The sequence below is a fragment of the Elephantulus edwardii genome, unplaced genomic scaffold, assembly GCF_000299155.1.
Source record: "Elephantulus edwardii isolate Elephantulus edwardi_28Jun2011 unplaced genomic scaffold, EleEdw1.0 scaffold00057, whole genome shotgun sequence".
Taxonomy (NCBI): Eukaryota; Metazoa; Chordata; class Mammalia; order Macroscelidea; family Macroscelididae; genus Elephantulus; species Elephantulus edwardii.
In genome coordinates this window covers 13,514,078-13,528,941 of record NW_006399807.1, presented here as the reverse complement: position 1 = coordinate 13,528,941, position 14,864 = coordinate 13,514,078, and the positions used below count along the sequence as shown (strand labels likewise).

The following is a 14,864-nucleotide window of genomic DNA, read 5'->3' as shown; positions in this document are numbered from 1 at the left end:
ATTCAATCATTCCATCTCCACCTTCAGTTCTGTCACGAAGTCCATGTTTTCCAACTACTGGTACTTCTTCTCTGTTCCCAACTTTTGCATTCCAGTCAACCATTATTATCAATGCATCTTGATTGCATGTTCAATCGATTTCCGACTGTAAAAGTTTGTAGAAATCATCTATTTTTTCTTCTTTGGCTCTGGTTGTTGGTGCATATGTCAGAAGGAAAATTGATGCCTTTGAGTTGTGGTGCTGGGAGAGAGTATTGAATATTCCATGGACTACTAAGAGAACAAACGGGTTCATCCTAGAGAGGGTGAAACCAGGCTGCTCCTTGAAAGCAAGGAATCTGAAACTACGTCTTGGCATACCTTGGGCATGTTGCAAGGAGGGAGCAGTCCTTGGAGAAGGACATCATGCTTGGGAGGGTATAGGGGCAGTCTACGAGAGGAAGGTCCTGGATGCAATGGATTGATTCATTGATTAAGGTAATACGGGTAAATTAGTTTGACTCAAGGTAGAGCAGGGCTTAGAGCTTTTGTACATAGGGTTGCTATTTGTTTCAAGTGACTTGACAGCACATAACAAGAACAGCAAGAATTTGTACATGTTATTGGAAAAACCTTCAAACACAATTTCTAACATAGATTTTGCAACATTGTTTAAATGGTCCATAATTTAACCATCATTATATAGTGCATTTATATTTGATTTTTAGTTGTTTTTTACATATAAACTTATTTAGGTAATTGTACTTAAGCAAATTACATTATGTGGAATTAATATCATAGACTAAAATTCTCTATCATATTTCTAATTTTTTTTTAACTTAAATTCCTACAAGTACTAAGTAAAAAGGTTGATAAATTTGTAACCATTATTAGCAAATTGCCTTCTAGGAATGCAAAACTGTATTTCTACCTTTTATTTAACTTTTGACAGTATTGTTTATTATAACTTCTCTGAAAGTATCATGTATCCTTATTTATTTCATTTGCATTTTCATGAATATTTGAGACAATGAACTGTTTACCATATGCTCATAATCCATATTCCTTTTAAAATATCTTACTGCACATTTTTCTATTGGTATGTTAATATTTCTATTATTGATAGCATCTATGTAATAACTATTAAAATTTGTCATTTGTCAATATCTTTCATGTTTATATTTACAATTGTGTGTGTTTTTTCATTGTTGTACATGCACCCTTGTTCCACACTGTTGTCATAAATTGTCATTTACTATTTAACTTTGTATAAAATTTTTTATATGTTTATGCTTTGTTTTAAATACTCTGCCAAATTTAATATGTAAAAATAATTTTAAAATAATTTATAATACATTCCTCAAGAAAAAAATTTTCCTATTACTTAGGTGTTTTTATATTTATCATGTGTGATAGGATAGCATTTACTAATTTTTAATATGGATTATGTTATCTCTATAGCGATTCCATACATATAGGATTCTGCTATTGGGAATTTGTAATTATAGAAACACTACTGTGTCTTTCCTACTTATTAAATTGAACTCCAGTAGTCTGAATATCTAAAGATTTTGGCATCAGATAATCTGATTTTTAATGTTATTTTTGTAAAATAGATTTCTGAAATACAAAAACCAGATTTGTAGAATGTAAAATATTCAATGAAGGCAGCACTTTATAAAGTACTTTAGAAGCATACTAATGGCAAGCCATACTTACTAGAGTAGTTTCTCCTAAGAAATTCTTGTTATCCTTGTATGAGTTACTTGGAAAAATAGCTTAATATGTTTTTCAAAAAGCTCATAATTTCCCTTCTTACTCATTTTTTAAAACCATCCTTCTGTTCATTCTGGATTGGTGATACAATTCTAAAATTAAATTTACTCTTAGAATTTTATTACTATGCCCACATGCAACTGAAAATGAGTATACTTTCAAGGATAATTTTTTTAGCCTCCTTCAGTAAGGAGATGAAATACTTGTTTCTAGAAAGTAGATATCCTCAGAAAACATACAACACATCTTGTCTAAGGAGGCAGGACTTCTTATAGAGATAACACATGTCGACCTCCAGCCAGTGCTAACTGTAATCAAACTCTTTGTCAAACAACTTTTCAATAAAAGAGTAGCTATATCAAAGGGAGATTACAGGTGATTTACTATGGTCTCACTCCATATGTTCTGTGTGTTTCTGCTTTGCAGTTTCCAAGGGTGTTTTCTTTTGCAATCCTATTTAGTGTCTAAAATTCATTGACTACAGGATATGAATTGGAAAGCAGCCAAACAAGATTAATATCCTTGCATATGTTGACTTTAATCCAGTTTAGATTAAAATGAAAAGAACAAATAAGAATGAAGTGAGAAATAAAAAGGGATGGAAACCCCATTTTAAAAAAAAAAAAAACCCAGAGTTATCCTCTTAGAATATATGCTCTAAAATATAAGACATAAAATTTTCTTTTATGAAACAAGCAGAAATAAGACTTGTTTATATTACTGTGAGACATTGTTGTTATTGCAGTTTAAAATTTTGTATAAAGAGCTCTGGGCAGTTAAGTGCTTTGCTGTTAACAAAAAGTCAATAGTTAGAACCCACCCAGCGGCTACAAAGGAGAAAGACCTAACAGATTGTTTCTCCAAAGATTATAGTCGGGGAAATCCTATAGGCATGTTTTTCTGTCACTGAGGTGTACTGTAAATCAAAACTCAGCTTGACGGCACCTAACAACAAAACTTAATACCTAAAAAAGGTCTTCATTCTTTTTCAAGAACAATCTTCATCCATATCTTCTTGTCAGACATTTTTCTTCTGTTAAATATGCCTGCAAGTTTTTAGAACTTTTATGATCTGTATTTTATAAAAGTAGTCCCTGGGTAGTGCAAATAGTTAACTCACATACTTCAGAAGAAATGCCTGGTCACCTACTTTCGGAAGATCAGTCATTGAAAACCTTTTGCAACACTGGCCCTATGCATGGGGTGGCCGTGAGTCAGAATGGACTGATTACACAGTGCCCACTAATTATCTTGTAGTATTTTATGAACAGACTATGTCAAAACTAACACAAGGTTCAAAGGTTTGGGGTTTGTTTTCAAGTATGTGTATATAAATATATAGATATATTTTATCTATATATATTTAAAAAAAAAAACACGTAAGCTCACTGCCACTGAGTTGGAATCAACTCATAGCTAACTCGAGCAGGTTTTCAGAGGCTGTAAATCACATGAGAGATGATTGCTCATCTTTCTCCTGTGGTTTTGAGCCACCAGAGGTGCTTCATCTTTGGGCTAGCAGCCCAATTCCCTGTGCACGCGCTCACAGACACACAGAAAGTTCAGCTCTAATGGGATTAATAAGGTTATGCTATCACATTATGTTGTAAACATCCTGAAGGGTTTTGTTAGCATGAGGTCGTATTTTGAGAAGATCAAATGATACTCTAGAATATATTTGTTCCTAAAGTGCTTTCAACCTGCAACTTGCCATTCAGGATTCCATTTTGGAATATTTTGGCAACAGCTGATATGGTTAAGTGTCGCCCGTGTTAGCAACTAAATTAACCAACTTCCTAGAGAAAGCTGTGTCTGAAGTTGATTGAATTAAAATAATATTGTTTTCTCTTTGAAATTATTCCTATTGATTTTTATTTAGTAATCATCTCCAAGTATTGCACATGAAAAGCCCAAGATGACATTGAGAGTAGGAAAATAACAGTGTTTACGTATGTTAAATGTTTTATAAATGTGAACTGTAGTTTATAGTAGGCTCATTGATCAGAAAGAATGTGAAACATGGTTCTGTGCTTTATTCACTTTACATAATACATATAAAGGAGCTGTATAGATCGTAAAACACTACATACAACTAAGATACTATTAGTCATAATAACAAGTCTTTCTAATCATTTTAGACCTACTGATAGTTTATTTTCATTATCTTCCTTTTTAAGGTATAAACCTATAATTTGATAATATTTCACTTTTATAAAATACCCACCATCCAGAATATGTCATTATGTATACAGTATACTCTCTTTTCCCAATTTTCTATTACTTGCCATCTTTATTGCCTCTAATTATCCAATTTATTTGTATTTTCCTCCTTTATTATGTCACTATTCTGCAAAATCTTGGGGCCAGATCAAGCTTTCTTTATGCGTGATCTTAATGGTCTAAATGGGTAGATTGTTTCAGGTAAGCATACTTGGGGATAACCAGGAGTTAATGGTTGTGTTCTAATAATAGTTAAAAGTACACATTAGCAGTTCATTGTTATTTAGACCTCTGAGATGCACATTTTGTTTAAATAGGTGCAAATGCCATCCAGATGCTTATAAAAAGTATTTATTGGGAATAGAATGGCCAATCAAAGTACATGGCTAGGTTGTGATGTCATGGTGTTATTTAATATTTTACCCTGGAACAGTGTGCAAGAATCTCATAGCTATCCACATGTTTTCGACCACAGTTGTCCTATTTGGCCCCTCTTTGATCTACATGCTTCTTTTTAGCTGAATGCTGGTAAACGTCCTTTCTGACAGCCCCCTTTGCTCTTGCCTGCCATTATCTGCCGAAGTTCAGAAACCAGAGCATCACTTCAAACAGCAGAGTTAGGGAGTAGCCAGTCAGAAGAGATTCCTGAGGCATGCAAAGTTCTGGCATAATCATTCAAAGATGTTTGGGTAGGGGGCTGGGGGTGGCAGAGGTGTATGTGAATACAGAGAGCTGTGGGGGTTGGCCTCTGGTCACTGGTAAATAAGTGAAGTCAGGTGCCAGAGAGTCTAGACACAGTGATTTCAGTCATGGGTCTTTGGTATCTGATACTCAATATGGGACTTGTCTGATTGAACACTATTGCCTCTTCATTGCACCGGCTGAAGCCCTTTATAGTACCTTCCTGTTAAATCAGTGAAAGATGACAATGAACGTAGTTAAAGAACAAATCTAATTTTAATATGCAGCAATTGCACTTTTGAAGTGCCATAGGTACCTATCAAATAAAGACAAAGTTGCATGTGGCATTTGAACTAAACTATTACTTTAAAATTAATTAAAATGGAAGTATTTTTCTTTCTTATTATGAAAACTAATTCAATATCACATTTATTCCATTCAGATTTTGCCCTAATTTCTTTTGAATTTTGGAGGGCACAAGCACAATTTCAAACAGTACATTTTTGTCATTTCATGTAGCTCCTGATTATTTGCTTCTACACAGGATTTAGCAAGGAAATTACCAAAATAATGTCCTCAACCTCTAAACATATCACCTATAATTCCATTTTTAAGAACAATTTTAATGTTACAAAGGTTAATTTGAAGCAAATAGTTCTTGTTAGTAACAGATACCTTGCCTTCTTAAAGCTATGCTCCTAGTAAAAAAGATTTTCATTATTTTTTAAATTTATGGTTGTAAGTAAAATTTCACAAGTCTGTTTGGCACTTGTGATTAAAGTATGGAAAACATAACAATTAATTTTATGTTGATGACTTACATGTTTAATAAATTTTAATGTTTTTAATTAATTAATATCAATTAGGTGATAAAATCTCTTCATTGTATACCCAGTCAACTAAGATTATTTTACTATTACTGCAGAATCTTTTCACTCTCCACTCATAGAGCCATTTCATTAGATGTAACATTAGTAGTTAAAGAGATACCCTCTGGGAAGAGAAACAATGCTTTTTGCCATACAGATTCAGTACATGCCATTATAATTTTACCAAGCAGTTTATTTCTTTGGAGCAATTGTAAATGGTATTATTATGGTTTTTAATTTCAGTTTCCAGTTGCACATTATTGGCATACAGAATTCTATTGATTTTCTTAAGTTTACTTCGTATGCTTTTCTAAACTCAGAGGTTAACTAGAACAAGCAAATCGAATTAATATTTAACAAAATGGTTTCTATGCAATTGGTAAGTATTTATGATACATTCAAGGACATTGTGTTTGATTCCCAAAGGTTTGTTGACAAAAAAATTATATTCCCCTGAAATAGCTTTCAAAGTTACATAAGACATTTTAATTTTTTAATTTTAGAGACACATCAATATGTTGTTAGAAATTTGATCTTAAAGAAAATTATCCTTAATAACGTATAGTAATTTAATTTGTTGATTTACCAATAATGAAAACTAGCATCTCGAAATCATAAACCAAAAAACTAACAAGCCCATTGCTGTGGAGTCCGTCTCGATTCTTGGCATCCCCATAGGGTTTTTCCTTGTCTGTACGTTTTTACAGAGCAGTTTGCCCATTTTTCTCCCTTGGAGTAACCAATTGGTTTTCAACCACCAACATTTTGGCTAACAGCCCAGCAAATAATGCATTATGCCACCAAGATTCCTTCCCTCGAAATTATAGCATGAAATTTGCCCATTTTTCCTTTATTATTACAATTGTCTCTTACCAATACAAACCTCAATTACTGTTAAATGGCATCTATCACTTAGCCCTTTCCTTCTATGTTCATAGGGTCACTATGCATCATGTAAGACTTGACAGCACCTAACAACAACAACCACATCTCTATTGGATTATTTTGTTGGCTGCATAAAGTCAACATATTTAAAACCAAAATCCCTATAGTTTTTTTCACTGGGTAAATGCTTTGACTGCTGTTGTTGTCATTGCTCAGTATAGAAACCTAGGAGTAATCCTTGACTTCCCTCCTTTGGCCCAGATAATTAGTTATTAAATTTAATTTTTATTCTTGTTTCCAAAAATGCCTAGCCGGAGTCTGAGTATCATCTTACATACACTATTCTACTAGCCTTCTAAGTGGCTGTCCATATTTTCTTATCATGTCTCAGTATACATTGACCAGGTCTTTTTGCAACACAAATCTTTTTCTGACACTTTCCTATTTAATGTCTTTAATGGCTTTCCATTATCTTTAGGATGTAGACCAAAACCCATAGTGTATACTTCAAGACACTGCATGATCTGGCTTTTAACTTCTTATCTCTTAGGACTGCTTCCCTCACTGTAGCATACTTTCCTTCTTTCAGTTCTTCACAAGAATCATGTTCTTTGCTGCTTTATGACCTCTGCACAAGCTATTTTCTTTTATCTATATTATCTGCCTCCAAACAGTATTTTTCCTTCCTTGAAGTTTTACCTATTATTTCTCTTGGTTTTCCTACTGTCCATAGATTTATGTTAATGCCGATTATCTAGTAGTTCATTAACCGTTCATTCATAAGTTATCCAACAATGACAGCCTTGAGAAATGAAAATGGTGTTTCATTATGTGCATTAAAACTAAGATGACACATTGTGATAAAATATTGCTTCAGAGTTGTGTTTGTTGCTGCTCTGAGTAAAATACAGCCTGTGTTTCTTACTAGTTAATGAAGATGCTTTTTGAATGTTCAGATGAACGAATTGACTTGGAACTCATTTCTTTCTGCATTAATCTTGCTGCTAACAAGAGAAATGTACAGCTTATCTGTGAAGGTTAGTGCCTTTGAACCTCATAGGTAACCTCTTTAGCATATGGGAGTGGACATATGATGGAAATAAATAAGGAATTAAGAATTACAGTGAACATGTAAACCTTAAGATTAAGTAGTTCCTTCATTGTAGCTATAATCATTAAAGGTCAAATAAACTCAAAATATTCTTATGTGGAGGCTCTTATCCCTCATTGACATAAATTGTAATGGATTAGCCATACTCAAAATACTATTTTTTTAAAGCTTTGCTTAAATGAAGTGAAATATTTTTTGTATATGTTTTAACTAAAGAAGTAATCTATTGCAGTGTCTTTTTAAACATGATACCTATGATTATACTAGGTTATTGTTTTATAATTTTAGTTTAATAGCTAATTTGTCATATAATGCTTAATAGCTTTTTCTTATTTGAAAAGTTTTACATGTTCATAAAGGAAAAAAAAATTAAAATCTTTACCAACATAGGTAAAATTTTGGTATAATGCTTCTGCATACTTCGCATGAAAATGGTCTTTCTTATGTATTGTAACTTGAGGTTTTTGTTTTATTTTTTACTGTCATTAATAATATCTTGAATAGTATACCTGTGGTTTTTAAATACATCTTTAAAACATAATTGTTAATTGTATGCAAAATAATCCCTGTAAAGATTTGTCATAGTTTAATCTTTTGCTAACAATGCTATCGGGATTCTTTTTTATCCCATTCTTTATTCTATCTTTCCATTTTTATAGTCTTGGGATAAATAGATAGTACTAACAATTTTCTTAAAGAGCATTTAGATTTTTAAAATTTTTTGTGCATATTCTAGAGCTAAAAGAGCACATACTATATTAGTTCATTTATATAAAATTCTAGAACAAGCAAAACTAACCTGGGTTAAAACTAGAAAGAATAGGAGAGGAAGAGAAAAAAGAAAAAGGAGCAGGGAAAATGAGGAAAACAAAATTATTTCACATGAAGAATAGGATTGACAAGAAAGTGGCATAAATAGAATTTTTTTTTTAGTGAATAGAAAGAGACAGGTGTACAAGTTTGTGAAAAGTAACTGAATTGTACACATTTTTTTAATATTTCTAAATTTTTTTATATAATTGTGCTAAGAAGTCAAAGCTTGATCTAATTAGTGGTCTTTTGTAGGTGACTGTTTTTCTCATGCTGTTTTTCATCTATCCCTATCTTTGGTTTTTGGAGACTTTGACAATTATATGTCTTGATGTTTTTCTTTTGCAGTCTAGCGTGTTTGGAGTTCACTGAGTTACTTGAATGTGAATTTCTTCATTTTTCGTGATACCTGGGAAGCTTTCTTCTAGTACTTCTGCTACAATTTTCTAAGTGCTTTCCCCTTCCTCTTCTGAAATTCCAGTCACATGCATGTTGCTCTGTTTGATGTTATCCCACATAATTCTAATGTTTTCTTCATTTTGCTTCTGTCTTCTAGTTTTTCTTCTTAATGAGGTTCTTGTCTCCTAGCTTGATGATTCTCTGTTCTATCTCTTTTGTTTTGATTTTTTATCCCTCCAGCATGTTGAAAAGTTTTGCCATTTCAGTATTGATATTCTTGATTGCTTTTTCATGCATTTATGTTGTGTGGATTGTACCCTTTCCTTTCTGTCTTGTGATAATTTCTTTAATTCTTGTACCTCTTTACTTAGGGTATCAACTCTTTCTTTTATCATTTGTAATTTCTTCCATGCCATTTTATGTAACTCCATGTTGATATATTTTTCTGCCTCCATGTCTCTAGGGTATTCCCTGGGTCTGCAATCTGTTCTGCTCTTTTAGGAGAGGATTTGTTCTTTCATAATGTTTGAACTTGCCTGCCACTTCCTTGATATAATGTGAAGGTCATCTTAGTATGTGTGAGGCAGTTTCTGTTGTGTCTGCATAGTTTATTGTCAGTTCCTTATCTATATGATGCTGTTGATAGAGTTGCAGACTGTAAGTGTTGCTCCCAGTTCAGTTGCACATTGGCAATCTTCGCTGCTAGTCATCTGTGTCAGCTCCATTCCCCATTTCCTGTGACAAGATTCTCATCCAGTTGTCCTCTGAGTGGCAGGGATCTCTCATTTTGTGCAGCTGTGGTGGGCTCCCTTCTTTGTCCTGTCCTGTACTTTGAAGGGAGGGAGAGGTTTCCCTCGGGTAAACAAAGTCCCAGGAATGCTACCTGGGATATTTTGCTCAGGGAAAAGGCCCAAGAAAGTGGCAGGGTCATAGAAGTGCAGCCTCAAGTCTTAGTTGGTGCTAATGGACGACTTGGATGTCTGTCTCTTTCCTGTGGCGGATTAGGAGGTAGCTGTTCCCACCTGAGTAGACAAAGGACCAAGGTAGTGACAAGGTCCCAGCAGGGCAGCCCCTAATCAGTCCGTGCTAATGGCTAACCTGTGTATCTGTTTCCTTTTCTATGACTGGTTAGGAGGAAGCTGTTTTAGCCTGAACAGGAAATGGCAAGGTCTCATCTCTCTTTTTTACTAATTATGAACCAAAAAAACATTAAACATAAGTTAGTTTTCATTTTTTTGAGGAATTTTCTATTATTCTTTACAGGAAATGGCCTTAAGATGCTCATGAAGAGGGCTCTCAAATTCAAGGATCCATTGCTGATGAAAATGATTAGGAACATTTCACAGCATGATGGACCAACAAAAAATTTATTTATTGTGAGTATATTAGTATTACTATTTATTAAAATAAACTGAGATTTGAAGTTTTCAAATGCTCCATTTGAAAATGTTACTCTTACTCCATTCTCAATCATGACCAAAATCAATTCTTCTGTTATGAACTTCTTTATAAAATTAACACCTAGAAATCTCAACCTATATTTTAATATTATTATTTCAGTTTATTGTTTTCTACCTCTGTCCACTTGCCTCACTGCTTAGCTGACTCTTCATATCTCAAAACCTAGCATTTTAGTTCAAGATTATTAAAACTTGAACAAAATAATAACATCATAATAACATACCTTTAATAACATCATTTTCTTCCTATAAGTGAAATTATTAGGTTAATTGTTCTTCTGAAAGTGTATTTTACATTTGTATTAAGGTTCTATATTTTATTTAGGATTATGTTGGAGACCTTGCAGCCCAGATCTCTAATGATGAAGAAGAAGAGTTTGTGATAGAATGTTTAGGAACTCTTGCAAATCTGACCATCCCAGACTTAGACTGGGAATTAGTTCTTAAAGAATACAAGTTGGTCCCATATCTCAAGGATAAGCTAAAGCCAGGTATGTGCTAACTATTCCCTTTTTGCTTAATCATGAAATTGTGTTTTTTTTATTCTATATAAGACTGCTAGTGCAGCATTTTGTAAATATTATTCTATGAAAATGCAGCTGTGGTGTAGCATGGTTAAGTTCTAACCATAAAGCCAGTTTGAACCCACCAGTAGTTCCACAAGAGAGAAGACTTAGAAATCTACTTCCATAAAAAGTATAATGTAGACAGGAAAGGGTAGGATAGAAAAAATAATTGTGATTACAATGTGGATATTGTAATTAGTGTTATAAAACAACATATCTATGAGTGGTTAAATAGAGAATGAATTTGCTTTGTAAACTAATTCAGATCATAAAAAATTGAAATTAGTAAATTATAGCTAAAGAAACTTCTAGGGCAATTGTATTTTGTCACTTGGCGTACTTACAAGTAGAATCTACTCAACGCCATCATACTAGATAATATATTATTTCTTTTCTGTATCTCTATTACTTCGTGTTATACCAAAAGGATAATTATTGGGTCTTCCATTTATCTTCTGTTTTTCCTAAGATTATTTCTCATTGAAAAATATAATTGGTATCTGTATTGGGATGGCTTTGAATTTATAGATTGCCTTTGGCAGAACTATCGTCTTCACAATTCTGAGTCTTCCTATTCATGAGCATTGTATATTGTTCCATTTCTCCAGCTCTTGGTTTTTTATAGTAATGTTTTGTAATTTTCTTTGAATAAGCCTTTTGTGTTTCTAGTTAGATTTACTCCCAAATATTTAATCTTGGAGTTAGCTATTATGATGGGTACTGTTTTTCTTAGCTCCACTGCTGTATTCTCTTTGTCATTGTAGAGAAATCCAATTCATTTTTTTTTTCCTTGTTGTGTACCATCTAATTGGATCTGATTGGCACTGGAGGAGATTGCCCCACTTTCTCCAGCGGAGCATCTCATGGATTCAGACTGTGAACTTTTGGGATTGCAGTGCAGCTTCTAGCCACTAGGCCACCAGAATTCCCCTCAAATTGATTATTTTTTTTAAAAAAAAGTATTTTACTAGTTTTGATGAACATTCACAGAGATTTTGGATTTCCATTGATTGATTGTTGCACTTTTTAAACTACCCGCCCCCCAGTTCACTTCTCTCTTTGAAAAGCAAAAGATAAACGTATTCATTGGTATACAACCCCCCCTGCCCCGGCTCTGAATGCACTCCATTATGCAACCTTAATTCTGGACTCCTGTGATAATCCCAATACCCCATCATATATTGCCCCCAAACCACTCTCTCCCACATCTGCTTCAACTCCGTATACTCATTCCATCCAGTTTTTCTCAGTCTTACCCAACCCTGATGTCAGTCCCATTCTACAACAGTGGCACTATGCAGTATTTGTCTTTTTGTGACTGAGATATTTTACTCAGCATAATGTCCTCGGGGGTCACCCATTTTGAATAATATTGCTTGAGTTCCTTGTTTTTCAAGGCAGTGTAGTATTCCATTGTGTGAATATACCACAGCTTCTCTATCCATTCATTTGTTGATGGGCACTTGGTTGTTTCCAACTCGTTGCTATGAACATGAGTGTGCATATATCTGTTATGGTCTCTTTAGGCTATATTCCCAGTAGTGGAATTGCTGGGTCAAATGGTATCTCTATTTGCAACTTTTTGATAAAGCACCATACCACCTTCCACAGTGGCTGCGCCATTTTACACTTCCACCAGCAGTGAATAAGGGTTCCAGTTTCTCCACAACCTTGCCAGCATTTGTTGCTTGCTGTTCTGTTAAATATTGCTATTCTTACTGGGGTGAGATGATATCTCGTAATTGTTTTGATGTGTATCTCTCTCAGAGCTAGGGATTTTGCTTCACTAAAGAAAAACTTGGACAAACTCTAGTAGTCCTAATCCACAATATAAACAGTCTTCCAAATATCCTGAAAAATCTGCAACCAGGAGAGAAAATAAAATAGATGAATGGGACCTTCTAAGAATCAAATCCCTGTGCACATCCAAAAACTTCTCCAACAGGGTAAAAAGGGAAACCACAGACTGGGAAAAAGTATTTGGTAATGACATGTCAGATAAGGGACTTATAACTAGAATTTATAAAATACTTGAGAACCACAACCAGATAGGATATGAACAGAAACTTCACCAAAGAAGACATTCGGATGGCCAATATGCACATGAAGAAATGTTCAAATTGATATTTGTATGTTGATTGTGTATCCTACCACTTTGCTAAATTGGTCGACTATGTCCAATAGTTTTCTAATTGGGTCTTTAGGGGTTTCTAAGTATATTATCATAGCATCTGCATATAGAGATAATTTTACTTCCTCTTTGCCAATTTGCATACCTCTTATTTCCTTCTCTTGTCTTATTGCTACTGCTAAGACTTCCAGTACAATATTGAATAGGAGAGGTGATAGTGGGCATCCTTGCCTATTTTCTGTTCTCAAAGAGAATGCTTTTAATATCCATTGAGAATGACGTTGGCTCTTAGTTTTGTGAATATATACTTTTATTATGTTGAGGAAATTTCCCTCTATTGCTATTTTGTTGAGTGTTTTGATCAGAAAAGGGTGTTGGATTTTGTCAAAGGCCTTTTCTGCATCAATTGATAGGATCATGTGGTTCTTGTTCTTTGCTTTGTTAATGTGATGAATTATACTTTTTTATTTTAGGTTGAACCATCCTTGTTTACCTGTTATGAATCCCTCTTGGTCATGGTGAATGTTTTGGGTTGTTTTTTTTTTACTTACTGTTGGATACTGTTGGCAGGATTTTATTGAGGTTTTTTGCATCTATGTTCATGAGAGATAATGGTCTATACTTTTCTATTTTGGTGATGTCTTCACCTGATTTTGGTATCAAACATGTTTGTTTCATAGAATGAATCTGGGAGAATTCCACCTTTTTCTGTTTTCTGAAATACTTTATGTTAAATTGGTGACAGGTCTTCTCTGAATATTTGGTAAAATTTACTAGTAAAACCTCTTGTTCAGGATTTTTTAAGTTGTTTTATTACCTGTTCAATTTCTTCTTTTGTAATGGATTTGTTTAGGTGTTCTACTTCAGTCTGTGTCAGTTTAGGTAGGTTTTGATTTTTTGAAGTATTTGTCCATTTCCTCTAGGTTTTCATATTTGTTTGATTATAGTTTTTCATAATAATTCTGTTATTTTGGAATAATTTCGTTTTTCATCATATTCCATTATTTTTATTTTAGTTGGTTTTATTGTGATGTTGACCTTTTCATCTCTTATTCAGATTATTTGTGGCTTTGCTTTTTTTAATTAGTTTTGCTAATAGTTTCTCAATTTTATTGATATTTTCAAAGAACCAGCTCCTGGTTTCAGTGTTTTTTTCTGTTTTCTTCCCCTCCCCCCCAATATGAAATAATGTCCTTAGTCTTCAGTACTGGTAGGTAAATACTAACATCACATCCAGCGACTGTCGGTTTTTGTAAATCTTTTCAGTGTTTTCTAGGAATAATCTTTATGAGGATGTCATATGTCTCAGTGAGATTGCTTGTTGCTTGATACAGTTAACAGGTCTATGGATACTATAAGGCAGGGGAGGTACTTACTGGTCAGCTTGATTTCCAATGCTCTGGTATTCTGGGCACAGTTTTCAAGGCCCAAGATAAGTTTTCTAGATATCAGTTCTATATCAGTTTTGTTGTTTTCTGCTGAGGAACCTTCCATCTGAAATTTACTAAAGAAGTTCTCCTGTTCCAGCTCACATCACATGCTCAACCCTCTATTAACCACCTTATCAGAAAGGATGAAAGTCAACTTAACCATGGCTGATGCTGAGGGTGCAGGTTTTCACAAGCTTAGCTATTATGTTATTGATTACTGTGAAGTGGTTCAGACAGCCCATGTCCACGATCTTGGCCCAAAACTTTATGACTAGGCTGACGAGCTTACCACATGCGCATTTAAGTATGTTTTCCTAATACTGTCCTTTCTTCCATATCCTGCTTCTGTTATTGGTGTTAACAACTTCCCCATATCCACTTCTCACCATATATTTTTCCCCTTTACACACATGCCTTTAAACACATATAAACACACACAGAGATTATTTCAAGACACTAAATTTTTGTTAATTTCTTTGTAATTCATTTGTATTTTCCATGCCTTATTTCCACTTTTTAAAAAAATTTTTTAAATTTTTATTGTATT

General features: G+C 33.7%; 1 protein-coding gene across 1 annotated transcript in view; it reads left to right on the top strand.

Moving 5' to 3' along the window:
• Positions 1-14,864, top strand: part of KIFAP3 (kinesin-associated protein 3) — a 213,303-nt gene that overhangs the window by 97,458 nt on the left and 100,981 nt on the right. The window contains exons 11-13 of the mRNA XM_006887460.1: positions 7,339-7,447; positions 9,994-10,106; positions 10,516-10,681. Of these exons, the coding sequence (XP_006887522.1) occupies positions 7,339-7,447; positions 9,994-10,106; positions 10,516-10,681 (388 nt within the window). The remainder of the gene's footprint in view (positions 1-7,338; positions 7,448-9,993; positions 10,107-10,515; positions 10,682-14,864) is intronic.